General features: G+C 49.3%; 2 protein-coding genes across 4 annotated transcripts; one reads left to right on the forward strand and one right to left on the reverse strand.

Moving 5' to 3' along the window:
• The first annotated feature begins 240 nt into the window (after window positions 1–240).
• On the forward strand, window positions 241–3,791 carry LOC109773159 (uncharacterized). Its single transcript, XM_020331854.3, has 5 exons — window positions 241–2,131; window positions 2,488–2,640; window positions 2,766–2,837; window positions 3,108–3,294; window positions 3,408–3,791. Exons 1-4 carry the CDS (start codon window positions 440–442, stop codon window positions 3,216–3,218), a joined length of 2,028 nt encoding a protein of 675 aa, XP_020187443.1. The 5' UTR covers window positions 241–439; the 3' UTR covers window positions 3,219–3,294; window positions 3,408–3,791.
• Window positions 3,792–4,106: 315 nt separating this feature from the next.
• On the reverse strand, window positions 4,107–5,908 carry LOC109773160 (uncharacterized). Of its 3 annotated transcripts, none has more exons than XM_020331855.4 (4): window positions 5,770–5,908; window positions 5,442–5,514; window positions 4,867–5,202; window positions 4,107–4,783 (listed from the first exon to the last, which is right to left on the reverse strand). In XM_020331855.4, the coding sequence occupies exons 3-4, from the start codon at window positions 5,200–5,202 to the stop codon at window positions 4,250–4,252; spliced, it is 870 nt and encodes a 289-aa protein (XP_020187444.1). In that variant the 5' UTR covers window positions 5,442–5,514; window positions 5,770–5,908; the 3' UTR covers window positions 4,107–4,249. The 3 variants fall into 3 exon arrangements, with proteins under 3 accessions (XP_020187444.1, XP_040254523.1, XP_073364430.1); XM_040398589.3 differs by having other exon boundaries at window positions 4,867–5,219; XM_073508329.1 differs by having other exon boundaries at window positions 4,867–5,223.
• Between the last annotated feature and the right edge of the window lie 8,188 nt (window positions 5,909–14,096).

The raw sequence follows: 14,096 nt of genomic DNA on the forward strand, positions 1-14,096 counted from the left end.
CTTTCGGGTGGGCTGGCCTTGCTCCGGTCTTCATCGACCTCACCGACGACGGCGGCGTCGACGGCAAGGACAAGAGCAAGGCCGACGACGTCTAGGGCAGCGTGCCGGGCGGCAGCAGGCGGGTTTGGCTTCATGAAGTCACTGAAGCTGCGTCGGGCAGCGACCCGCGCGCTAGTACTATCTGCGGCCAAGCAAAGATCGATGTGGAGGATGCACAAGCCGCAAGTGAAACCGTCTCCTGGGGCCGAGCCACTTGTAGGATGCGAATGGCCAAATCGTTGAAGTTCCCGTGCCACTGATACGTATGGCCAAAGGTCCACATGCCAGACCCAGTTTTAACAGAGGCGGAAAAAAAGGAAGAAATCACAAAACCAGATAAAGCCCACTCTCCCGCGCCTCCACCACTCGCTCTCCCGGCCTCCTCCAGTCCACCACCACCATGCCCGCCTCCCTCCTCCCCCCGACCTTCCTCCCCCACCACCGCCAGCGCCAGCGCCTCCGCCTCCCCCTCCCCGTGCCCAGCTGCACCACCTCCTCGGTCTCCGTCTCCGTCTCCGCCGCCGGCCCCGCCACCCGCTACGACTTCGAGCCGCTGCTCGCCTACCTCTCCGACCCCTCCACCGTCGCCTCGCTCACCTCGCCGTCCCCTCCGCCCACCGTGCCAGCCCCCGAGCGCCGCCTCGCCGCGTCCTACTCCGCCGTGCCGTCGCACGAGTGGCACGCTCTGCTGCGGGGCCTCGCCGCCAGCGACGCGTCCCTGCCGCTCGCCTTCGCGCTGCTCCCCTTCCTCCAGCGCCACCGCCTCTGCTTCCCGCTCGACCTGCTCCTCTCCTCGCTCATCCACTCGCTCTCCGTCTCCGGCCGCCTGCTCCCGCACTCGCTGCTGCTCTCCTTCCCGCCCTCCCTCTCCGACCCGCCCTCCCCGCTGCTGCTCAACTCCCTCCTCGCCGCCTCCGCCGCCGCCTCCCGCCCCGCCATCGCGCTGCGGCTCCTCGCGCTCATCCGCGAGCACAACTTCCTCCCGGACCTCGCCTCCTACTCGCACCTCCTCGCCTCGCTGCTCAACACGCGGGACCCGCCGGACGCCGCCATCCTCGAGCGCCTCCTCGGTGACCTCAGGGAGTCGCGCCTCGAGCCCGACGCGCCGCTCTTCTCCGACCTCATCTCCGCCTTCGCGCGGGCCGCGCTCCCTGACGCGGCACTCGAGCTCCTCGCCTCCGCGCAGGCCATCGGGCTCACGCCACGCTCCAATGCCGTCACCGCGCTCATCTCCGCGCTCGGCATCGCCGGTCGCGTGCCGGAGGCTGAAGCACTATTCTTGGAATTCTTCCTTGCCGGAGAAATCAAACCGAGGACACGCGCGTACAACGCGCTGCTCAAAGGGTATGTCAAAATTGGGTCGCTCAAGAACGCTGAGCACGTGCTCGATGAAATGTCAGAGTGCGGGGTTGCGCCCGATGAGGCCACTTACAGCTTGCTTGTGGACGCGTACACGAGGGCTGGAAGATGGGAGAGTGCAAGGATACTGCTCAAGGAGATGGAAGCTGATGGAGTTAAACCGAGCTCCTATGTGTTCAGCCGGATCCTTGCGGGGTTCCGTGATAGGGGGGATTGGCAGAAGGCATTTGCAGTGCTACGTGAGATGCACGCAAGCGGTGTGCAGCCGGATCGGCATTTCTACAATGTCATGATAGATACATTTGGGAAGTACAATTGCCTTGGGCACGCCATGGATGTGTTTAACCGGATGCGTGAAGAAGGGATTGAGCCGGATGTTGTCACATGGAACACACTTATTGATGCGCATTGTAAGGGAGGGCGGCATGATCGCGCCATGGAGCTGTTTAAGGAGATGCGTGAAAGTAACTGCCCACCAGGCACGACCACATATAACATCATGATCAATTTGCTTGGTGAACAAGAGCGATGGGTGGGGGTGGAAACAATGATGTCAGAGATGAAGGAACAGGGCTTGGTTCCCAACATTATCACCTACACTACACTTGTGGATGTGTATGGGAGGTCTGGTAGGTACAAGGAGGCAATTGATTGCATTGAGGCGATGAAAGCCGACGGACTAAAGACATCGCCCACCATGTACCATGCCCTTGTCAATGCATATGCCCAAAGGGTATGGAACGTTTTTAGTGTGGATTTTTTGTTATGGCTTATGATTGACCATGAATGTTCCTTGCCAATTTGCTTAGTTCCCTAGCTAACCATCTCTGATAATGTTGATGCAAAACTGTCGCTGATTGTACACTTAACAATATTGTTTCATACTAGCCAGCACTTTTCTACTAACAAGAATCTACATAATCTAATGATGCATTTGAATCTGCAGTTCTATATGTTCTGGATCTTTTGTTGTCATTTGACTGACTTGTTAGTGGTATACAATATGATAAGATTGTTTCAGTGGCAATACACATGTGTCATTCAACTTAACATTCTATTTCTCATAATTCATGAACGGACCATTTCCAGGGTTTAGCAGACCATGCGTTAAATGTAGTCAAGGCCATGAGAGCGGATGGACTTGAGGCTAGCACGGTAGTGCTCAACTCATTGATTAACGCCTTTGGTGAGGATAGAAGGGTTGTTGAAGCATTCTCCGTGCTTCAATTCATGAAGGAAAATGTAAGTGATGTTTTGCGCTCATTTTGTTATCTTGACCTGCATCATATTACTTCCCTTAAACCGCTTTTCATCTATGCAATTGAATCTCATGAAAAGACTTCTTTATTTTGCCCATCAAATTTCAGGATTTTAAGCCTGACGTTATTACATACACAACACTAATGAAAGCTCTAATCCGTGTTGAGCAGTTCGACAAGGTAAGCACAAACTCCTTCAAAATGTTCTTTACTGCAATGCTGGTATAGATAGCTTTGATCGAAATGTTATCTGCTCATTATGCTGGCAATGCTACGCTACTTACAATTGTTCTAACAAATTGTGTGTGATATGCTATTCTAACCTTCTCTTCTTAGATAAGTAGACCAGCATCGTGGTTAATAAGGAGTAGTTTATTTGATAGAAAGCCCTGGCAGTGAAAACCCATGATCTGAAGTTGTGGACCTTGTGGTTTGTTAATAATGTAACAGGTTCCAGTCATCTACGAAGAAATGATTACATCAGGATGTGCCCCTGACCGCAAAGCTAGAGCAATGCTGCGTTCAGCTTTAAGATATATGAAACACACGAGGGTTGCATAGGCAATTTAGATACAAGTCACTAATCACTGATGAAAGCACAATGTCTCTGCTGATCTTGTTAAACTCACAATGGAAGGTTGGTACTGAATTCCAGCATTTGCCATTTTGCCTTATGTTGTACTGTAGATGATTTGCAGTTAATACCAAATCTTACTTTTGTTGACATTTCAATTGTTATATCTTCATCAGGTGAAGCTCCATCTGCCTGACAGATAGACTCTGCTTTTTAAGCTGAGATATATGCAGTTGTCTTCGTAATCGTTTAGGAGAAGAAAGGCACATCTTGGTCAGCCGCCGGAAGGAAGGCTATGTACCAAAAGGAGAGGGGGACTTGAATACCTGATATAGGAAGCAGATACATAAAATCTTTGTCGGGACCTCAGACATTCATATTGAAATTTTTGGAACCAATATTGGCCCATAACTCTGATAGCAGTACAGTGCCGAGAGATGAATTGTAACGTGGAATTACATTTCCAGGCCAATTTCAAATTGTATTCAGATGTACATTTTTGTAGAGTTTGTGTAGGGCAATATTAAAAGATGAAAGGATGCCAGTTTCAGTGTGTCAAATTTACATACTACTCCCTCCGTTCCTAAATATTTGCCTTTTTGGAGATTTCAAATGGACTACCACATACGGGTGTATATAGACATACTTTAGGGTGTAGATTCACTCATTTTGCTTTGTATGCAGTCACTTGTTGAAATATCTAGATTGGTGGGTTTCTTTTTCTTTTTTCTCTGCATGTACTTGCTCTATGCAATGTCGCTGTATTTGCTCTATGCAATTCAGGGCATGCGTTAGCGTGTGACCGCGATTGTATGCACCCGCTTGGTGTTGACAATGTTACATACAGCAGTGACATTGAATTAGGAAGCTTGGCAGAATCCAAAACACGCGACTTCTGTACTTGCATAGATAGAAGTAGGACAGTTAAACATCAGGCATTGCAGTAGCAAATATCTTGGACAAAGCTAACAGTTTGATACTACAAGACTACTGATAAATCTGCCATAACTACTAAGCTTCAATTCCTGCCAATTTCCAACATCAACCAATCCTTCCTCATATCCATGGGAAGTGCCACAAGGGATTCAAACTTGCGGTCGCTGCTAGTGAGAATACAGTAGGCCCTTAGCAGATCACCCCGTCCTAAGTTTGGTATCTCTTGAAGTGCCGCAAAGATTTCCTTCGGAGATGCATTCGCTGGTTCCTCTCGAGGTTCATTTGGCTTCGTAGATATCTGAAATGAATTCTTGATATTCCCAGACATGCAAAAGAGTGCATCATCTGTTCTGAACCTCTTCCTCCTCGTGCTCTGTAGAGTGGGTTGCATTGATGTCGGCATTCCACCCGAGTCTTGACTGCTAGGTTCAGATGCTGAAGGTGAATTTTGAATAAGCTCCCGGACATCCTCGGCACCCTTCAATGCCATTTCTTGGGCATTCTCAGCGCCTGCACTCTCATCTTCGCTTGTAGCATAATCTCTGGAGAATATTAGACTTATCGCATCCCAATTCTTGATAACTTTGTTTCGGTAGCATGCAGCTGCTTTGTTTTTCTGTAAAATAATCACCAAATGTGAACCATAAGCTAGAATCGTATCCCAGTAAGAAACAATAGGAGTGAATTTGTATACCCCACCTGAATGTACACTTTCCAAGCATCCTCATTGTGAATCACAATCATGTTCTTGTTTCGATCCCATCCAAATTCAGAACGGTCGAGCAACTTGCTGATGGTACTGCAATGCTTGTCAAAGGTCTTGCATCTCGACAGCACGTGATCCCTCGTGATCTCCACATTGCACTTCTCACGCACATTTTTCACCGCCGCAGAGTATGCATGTGGCTTCCATCCATTTGCTGTATGATTGCCATTGTTGTGATGCTCGACAAGAACATCGAGGAGAGCCCAGTCCATTTTGTCTGTCCAAGTAAGGTAGCCCCTGTGTTTCCTCTTCCCGTTGCTTGAATCCATCTGACCACAAGATCACACTTGCGAGATTCAGGAAACGCAAGGAGAAGTGTTAACCATGGACAGAGATTGGCTATAAGCTTTGGATACTCAGGATGAAAAACGAATTGATAAGCATAGGTCGCAAATCACTGTCCCATTACTCCTTTCTTCAACATTGAATCTTGGCATTGTTGGACTGATTTTGTGGCAAGCTACTAAGCTAGCAACATGCAAAATGAGATCTGCAGCATAGAGCATACCTGATGGCTCGCACCTTCCACAGAATTGCTGTTTGGCTTCTTGATTTGCCCTTGGTGGCGTGCGCCAGTTACCCTGCACACAGGAGCACCTCAATCATTCTGAGAAATTCAACACCGGAGACCAGGCAGCCAGCATCGAGCAAGGCGAAGTAGATCCGCATCCTGGGGCCACCGGAGGTAAGCACAGTGGCTGTGGGCTGCGGTGGACGGCGGTGGCGGAGGAGGGTCGGGGTACAGGTAGGACAGCATATTTCGCCGTAGGCATGGTTTGGAGGGTGGCTGGTGAGTGGTTTGCCCGTTGCCGGAGACGAGGGAGGAAGGAGGGTACCTGGACTGGAGCCGCCGCCGCCGAGCGTCCGAGAGACGGAGAAAGAGGAGGGATTCAATTCTCAGGATTCTAGGGGTTTGGGCTCGGAATTAGTTTTTTTTATGTGGTCGATTAATTCTCACAGAATTGGGGGCGGAACTGGCAACTCTAATACCCACATCCCGAAATGTCATTACTAAAAGCCCAGCACTGGAGAGGGGTCCACCACGTAGGAAAAAACGCTCTGGCGACCTGGGAGGCGATCGCAAGGCGATTGGCTTCGGGAGCTAGGGTTAGGGTTTTTTGCCGAGCGGGGGTGGTGTGGATCTGGTGGTGGCTGGGGTGGCGACGGCGCTGCCTCGGTTGCAGACTGGTGTGGTGCTCGCGTATCAGCAGGAAGGCTGATGGCGGAGAAGTCAGGCCAGAAGGCTGCAGCGGCGGCGAAGGACGGAAAGGCCATGATGGTGGCGGCGGCAATGGCAACGCCGGTGTCCAAGAGGTCAGATGGATCGGCTAGCAGGGGAAACTCAAAATCCCCGGCTGAGAGCAAGACACCAGACCCTGCTGCGAGTCTGTCTGCAAGGTTAGGTAACATGGTGCTTCTGGACAAAGAGGCGGAAGGAATCTTCTTCGAGGCCCCTGAGGAGGAGAGGAGACACCCCAGGAGGTGGGTGGTAGTAGGGAAAGCTTGCACGGTCCGGCCGCTAAACAAAACCATCCTGGAAAGATCGATGCAGAGAGCATGGGGCCTCCACAGAGAGGCGAAGTTCAGAGATTTGGGTGGTAATGTTTTTGAGGTTCAGTTTGGCAGCGAAGGAGACTGGAAGCACGCCATGTTTAATGGCCCGTGGCAGTATGATTTCAATGCCCTTATTCTCAAGGAGTATGAGGAGAATGTTCGGCCATCGGAGATGGTGTTTGATAAGATTGAGGTTTGGGTCCAAGTCCGAGATCTGCCACCAGGGAAGAGAACGAAGGCTTTTGGAGAGGCTCTTGGCAACTGGCTAGGAGAAGTGATTAGGGTGGATGTTGATGAAGAGGGAAGAGCAAGAGGACAACACATGAGGGTTAGAGCCAAAATTTCGGTCTATGAGCCTTTGGTCAGAGGTTTCTATCTGAAATCTTCACTGGAAGATAAGCAGGGACAGTGGTTTGACTTTCATTATGAGAAGATCCCTCATTTTTGTTTTGAGTGCGGACGGTTAGTTCATGTGAATGGAATTTGTGAGCCACCAGTTGAATCTACAGATCAGTGGGGTGGGTGGCTCAGGGCGTCCCCTGGAAGAGGCAACCCGACGAAGGAAGGCTCTCTAGGAGCTGCTGCAGGCTCTAGCAACAGCTTTGCAAGCGGTAGAAGTGGAGACAGCGAAAATCGCCGAACTGGACAGCCAGTAGTTCGGGAGGTTCCAACTAAAAGAAATCTAAATGCCCAGTTTGCGCGTTCGGCTGACTCGCGCACTGGCGCTGAGTACAGACCGAGGGGAGAGGAAGTTTCGAGCCCAAACAAGCAATGGGAGAGGGAGGAGGTTTTAGACAGGAAGGATCTCAGGCATGGTTTGGAGCAACGTAGGGAGCAAGACCTTCGGAGTAAGCTAGTGGATCAGCAGAGGCAAAGAGAGAGTCCCCAAGGCAAAGTCACGGGCAATATGAGGAGAGACACTGGTCCCTTTTCGTATCCCCAAAGGCAGGGGCATAGCAAATGGGAGGATGGAGCCTCGAGCGGAAGAGCACATGACGGTGCAGATAGAAGGAGGGGCACTTACCGGAGGAAACCTAGGCAAGACTACTCCCCACCAAGCTATGTTCATGCTCAGGGTTTTGAAGATAAAGAAAGTAGGAAGAGGAGGACTAAACAGGTGTGGGTGGCCAAGGATGGGCAGGTAAAGCAGGGGGAGCAGGAAGTGTTTGTTCGGGACACGAGACAGAAAACGGGCTCGGTGTTTGAGCGGTTATCTGAGAAACATACCACATCGGCGGACCCCGACAGGCGGGGCCGCCGGTCGCCATGAATCTCTTGGCCTGGAACTGTCGAGGCTTGGGGTTGGACTCGACAGTTAGCGAATTACGGGACCTCATACGGTCATACAACCCAGCGGTGGTCTTTCTTTCAGAAACCTTAAAGAAATCTGAACCGATGAATAAGCTAAAATGGAGTCTGGGGTTCAGACAAGGAGTTGCAGTTAACTGTGTTGGGCGAAGCGGGGGTCTAGCCTTGTGGTGGAGAGATGATGTGCAAGTTACGGTGAGACCGTGGAGCCAATATTTTATTGATGCGGAGGTGTGCTACGAAGGCAAAACATTCCGGTTCACTGGGATATACGGTGAACCGCGGACGGAGCTGAGGAAGAAAACTTGGGATGCACTGGCATACCTGAGGAGACAGGATAATCTACCATGGCTGTGCACGGGCGATTTCAATGAGGCATTAACCCAAGCAGAACAACGTGGTGGAAACGCCAGAAATTTGAATCAAATGGAGGACTTCAAGGATTGTCTGGACATGTGCGCACTAGCGGACATGGGTTTCTCGGGGTACCCTTTTACGTGGGATAATAAACGTGACCCACCGGACAACGTGCAAGTAAGGCTAGACAGGGCTACTTGTACAAGTGACTTCATGCATATGTACTCCGGGTCTTCTGTCCAGCATGTCATGACGGAGGAGTCGGATCATCTCGCGCTAGTCATCAGTGTTCGGGAAGAGACTGACAGGAGGCCAAATATACAACGCAGGTTTCGGTACGAGGAGATGTGGACGAGGCATGACGCATATGAAGCAATGGTGGAAGAAGCGTGGGAGGCGGAAGGTTATAAAGCCGGATGCATGCGGGAGTTAATGCAAAAGCTGCGTCGGGTGTCGGGTAGCATGCAGGTGTGGGGCAAGGAGATTTTCGGCTCAGTGCGGATCCAGATTAAACAACTCAAGGCTTGCATGCAGGAGATTAAAGAAAGGGAGCCAACACCTGGGAGCATGCAGAGGCTACGTGAGGTTAGGAATCAGCTGCATGAACTCTATCTTCGAGAGGAAATAATGCAAAGGCAGCGTTCCAGAGTGGATTGGCTGCGGGCTGGTGATAAAAATACCAAGTATTTTCAGAATCGCGCATCTCATAGGAGAAGGAAGAACACAATAAAATGCCTTCTCCGACCGGATGGATCCAGTTGCTCGGAGGATGATGGTATGCGAGCCATGGCGAGGGATTTCTACGCTGAATTGTTCACGTCGCAAGGTGCGTCTAACATAGACAGAATCCTGGACAATATCCCAGCTTGTGTGACAGAGGATATGAACAACGAGCTCGGTGCTCCTATTAATGATGATGAGATAGAGCGAGCTCTTTTCCAAATGGGCCCAACAAAAGCACCGGGTCCGGATGGGCTACCGGCACTCTTCTACCAACGACACTGGTCGATGGTAAAGGAGGAAGTTTGCAAGGCTGTGCGGGAATTCTTGGGTGGTGGGGAGATTCCGGAAGGTTTTAATGACACTATCCTTGTGCTGATCCCGAAGACAAACGCACCGAATTTTTTGACCCAATTCAGACCCATTAGCCTATGTAATGTTCTGTATAAAATTGCAGCAAAGGTCCTGGCTAATAGGTTGAAAAAAAGTCTGCCGGTTATGATCTCCGAGGAGCAAAGTGCATTTGTTCCTGGTAGGCTGATTACAGACAATGTTCTTGTGGCTTATGAATGTGTGCATGCAATCAGGAAGCGGAGGAGAAAGAAACCCTTATGTGCGGTAAAGCTGGATATGATGAAAGCGTATGATCGTGTCGAGTGGAGTTTCCTTGAGAGCATGTTGCTCAAGTATGGTTTCTCTCATGCCTGGACAGCCATGGTGATGAGATGTGTTACCTCGACGCGGTTTACGGTGAAGCTCAATGGGGACCTCTCCTTGGGCTTCTTGCCCTCCAGAGGACTAAGGCAAGGTGACCCTCTCTCGCCGTACCTGTTCCTATTTTGTGTTGAGGGTTTTTCTGCGCTGCTTAAGAAAGCACAACAAGATAGGGAGCTTCAAGGGGTGTCCTTTGGGCGCACTGGCCCCAATATCACACACCTCTTATTTGCGGATGACAGCATTGTTTTTTTGGAAGCTTCTCTGGCTAATTTGACTTGCCTCCATAATATTTTGCAAGTTTATGAGGCAGCCTCGGGTCAGAAGGTGAATCTTCAAAAATCGTCTAACTTTTTTGGCAAGGGCTGTAGTGACGAGGACAAGCAGAGGCTCAAAGATACATTGGGGGTACAATCTGAAGCTCTCAATGAGAAATATTTGGGGCTGCCCACTATGGTGGGGAAATCGAAGGATGGTTGCTTTAAACATGTCAGAGAGTCTGCTAGGGGCCAGTGTGGAAAGGACAGGGCTTGTCGAAGGCTGCCAGGGAGGTGCTCACAAAGTCTGGCCTACAATCTACACCGACTTTCTGCATGAGTGTCTTCCAACTCTCCAAGAAAATGTGCCGGAACCTGAAATCTATCTCTTCGAAATTCTGGTGGGGAGCGGCTGAAGGCGAGCAAAAGGTCCATTGGGTGGCCTGGGACAAGATGTGTACTCGCAAACATGAGGGAGGTATGGGATTCAGGGATTTTGAAATCTTCAACCAAGCTCTCCTAGCAAAACAGGTGTGGAGATTACTAACGGTACCAACCTCTCTATGTGCTCGTGTGCTCAAAGCCTGGTATTTTCCGGACATGGACATCATGTCTGCCACTTGCCCAAATGGTGCCTCGTATACATGGCGTAGTCTGATGCATGGCAGGGACTTGCTTTCGCGTGGCCTGATCTGGAGGGTGGGAGATGGGGCTAGAATTAACACATATCATGACAATTGGATACCCCGTCGGGGGTGCTTGGCACCACTGGGTGCTAAGTATGATCCTAGTGCAACAAAAGTGGCTGGTTTAATGAATGATCACGGAACTGGGTGAAATGAAGACAAGCTTGACATGATCTTCTCCGATTCAGATGCCGCGGATATAAAGCAGATCGTCATCGGGGGGACGGGGACAGAGGACTATAGAGCCTGGAACTTCACCAAGTTAGGACTGTTCACCGTAAGGTCGGCGTATCACCTTGGTGTCTCGCTGAAAAAAACAAGGCGCGCGAGCGCCTCAAGCTCGAGCTCCGTGGCAGATCATAAGAGTTTTGGGCAGCTATGGGCTGCCGATGTCCCTAGCAAGGTCAAAATCCATTCTTGGAGGATGATCTCAAACGGGCTGGTGGTCGGTCTGGAACTACAGCGCCGACGTATCAAGCAAGGTGTGTTTTGTGTAGCATGCGGGAGAGAGGAGTCGCTGGTGCACCGATTCTGGCACTGTCCCCACTCGTCTCTTTTCCGGGCATTGATGCGTGAAGAAGCTGGGGCGCATCTGCCGGAGCCGCCGCGAGGGATAGACTCGTTCAAGAGCATGCGATCATGGATTCTGGACTTTCTCGCTAATGGCTCGGCGGAGGAAAGGGACCTCATGATGACGGCCTGGTATGAGCTGTGGCTAGCAAGGAATAATGCGAGGGAGACGAAAAAGATGGAGGAGCCGGCTACCATTACTAGCAGGGTGCTGTATTTGAGAGAGGAGTGGAAATCTGTCCAAATGAAGACCATGCAACAGCCAGCGCAGCGAATGATGCAATTATGGAAGAAACCGGAAGAAGGGTGGGTGAAAGCGAATGCGGATGGCGCAATGGCGAAGAACAAAGGGTCGGGAGCAGGAGGTGTAGTCCTTAGGGACTGCCATGGTGAGTTCGTTGCAGGAGCTTGCCATTTTTTTTCCGGCTGCCAAGGACCCTGAAGTTGCCGAGCTGCTTGCGTGCCGCCGTGCCATTTTGCTAGCTCAAGAACTAGGGGTGCAGAAACTCATCCTTGAGACGGATTCTAAGGAAGCGGTCAGGAAACTACTCGACGTCAACAAAGATTTTTCTCACACTGGGCATATGGTGCAGCAGATCAAGAACTTGCTTGAAGTCATCCAGGAGCACCGTGTGGTTTGGGTGCGAAGAAGTGCGAATAAAGTAGCACATGTTCTAGCTAGGGAGGGTTGCTGTAAATCTCTTTGTAAAAATTGGCTCCATGTACCCCCGGAGTGTGTTCGTTCCGAGGTTGCAGAAGAGATGAACTCTGAATAAAAAGCAACTATTTTCCCCTAAAAAAAAGAAATGTCATTACTGAGAATTACAGGCATCTAACACATCTCCAATTCCTAGTTTACAATAATTTTCTGGGAGAAAAACTGACCCTCCTTCCATGCCCGCATCCCCACTGCGTCGACAAGGGAAGGTAGTGCTGCCCACCGGCGTCGATTGTGATGCAGGTTCTTATTGCCGACGTGTCTGCCCCATCCCCTGTCTTCAGTAAGATCTTGGCTTTCAGAATTGAAAACTCACTCGTGAAAAGATCTTGACTTCTAAAAATTCCAGATTGGTGTCGTAGTGGCAATGAGGGTGCGCGATTTATGAATCAAGTCACATTTGGCCGCTTTTCAATGAACTATGTGCTTTGAATCTTAACAGAAAAGTTGACGTATTCCAATATTGTTGAAATGTATGCATTCAAAACATTAATATTTTGTTCTTGAAGTGAAGTTCAAATGAGAGTTACATATGCAAGAAAAAAAACAACAATTTTTTTATTGGGATTTAAGTTTTGGGGATGGTTTAGAAGCCACCCTCGCAATATCCATATTTCTTGGGGATTCAATTTTTTGAATGGGTTTTTGACACGAACTTTTGCAGATGGATTAGAATGCCCTAATTATGTTGGTTAGGATGGCACTGGGGCGAGTTTGGATGGGTAGAGCTCCTTCCGGTCCATGCTCATCCTAACCATTGCCCGTGTAAATACCTGCTTGACATCCAGCTATCTATGTATATCCATGGAGCAGTAGGAATAGTAGCTACGAGACACTAAAAATAGTGGCTATAAGTGCAAACGAGAGTTTCAACTTAGAGATATGATCGATGACAATGGTTTCAGAAAAGAGCGTGATTACCCTCAAGTGCAAGGAAAAACTGTAGCACTTATAGATCTGGAATTAATGGGTGTCGAACCCCAATGGAGCAAGAAGCTGACTTCATATTCTCTCGAGCTATGTATGCCTATGATGCAAACTTCTATGCACTTTTAGCATGTCCTTTACTAAGATTCTTTTTAATTAGGGCATGAGTTATGGAGGCAGCACCTTGGTGCTGCCCCATGCCCCCAAGAGTGCACCAGATGGTGATGCGCTAGCTTAATCTAGCACCTGCCAAACCCACTGATCCCAAGCTATCATCTTTGGTGGGTTCCATTTTCATCTCTCTCTTCAACTTTTTACTCCTTTGTTTCCCAGACTAGAAGAGGAGAAGCAGGACATCTCTCTCTTGCTTTTTCCATCTCTTTTCTGCTTTTCTGGGCGAGGAGGCTGACTCTTCTGCAGGATGTAGTTTTGGTGTGCAAGCAGCATGTTGTGCTGATTTGGGACCATTCAAACCTAGGTGGCAGTTGGGGCATCCGTCCAACGTGTAAATGATAAGTCGGGTACTGACAATAAAGTGTGCAAGTAAATTAAAGAAGGAATGACGCAGGTAATAATTATTGCAAGTAAATAAAGAAAACAAGGAGGGCAGTAGTAAATAAGGTGGTGGCATTTTCCCTACGCAATTGGCTTTGACAACATGACCAATACACATACATCTTACAATTTGATATGTGGGAGAGGCACATACTCAACACGTTGCAAAACTATTGACTCACGTGCCACTTATGATTGATTCTTCCAGGTCAACCATAGCTTTAGGTCCTTTGGGTCCTCTCTATACCATAACTACAATTCCAATGTTTGTATAGTGGTTTCTTGTCACTCCGACCTCCCCTCCCACCTTCATCATACATATTGCTAACTCTAGAGTGTTGATGTAATGTACATATGCACCCACCCACTAGCACATGCAATAGCACCATATCAAAACATACAATTCAAATCAACCGTATAGATCGTTGATGCCACAAGGACAAGGAAAACTACTCAAACTGTCAAAAAATGATAGACACAACACGAAAAATTATAGGGTAACATTCCATTAATTGGCATGTCCTAGTAGGATACTACAAATTCATAAAGAAGAATACACCATTGGGAAAAAAGAAAGGAGATGGTAGTGGAGATGGCGGTTAAGGCGATGGAGGCGACAGTGGTGTCCTCTACAATGTTCAGGCCCGTCTAAAGAGAGGGGGGAGGGACCTTTCCTTCTTCTTCTTCTTCTCTGGTCCTCTCCTCTAGTAACGACAAGCGTTTTCCTAAAATTTCCGTGGCTATGGATCGTGGAGAATGATAGACCCCCCACTGAATCTAGACTTGGGGGGGGGGGC

Source organism: Aegilops tauschii, chromosome 2 (genome assembly GCF_002575655.3).
Source record: "Aegilops tauschii subsp. strangulata cultivar AL8/78 chromosome 2, Aet v6.0, whole genome shotgun sequence".
Classification (NCBI taxonomy): Eukaryota; Viridiplantae; Streptophyta; class Magnoliopsida; order Poales; family Poaceae; genus Aegilops; species Aegilops tauschii.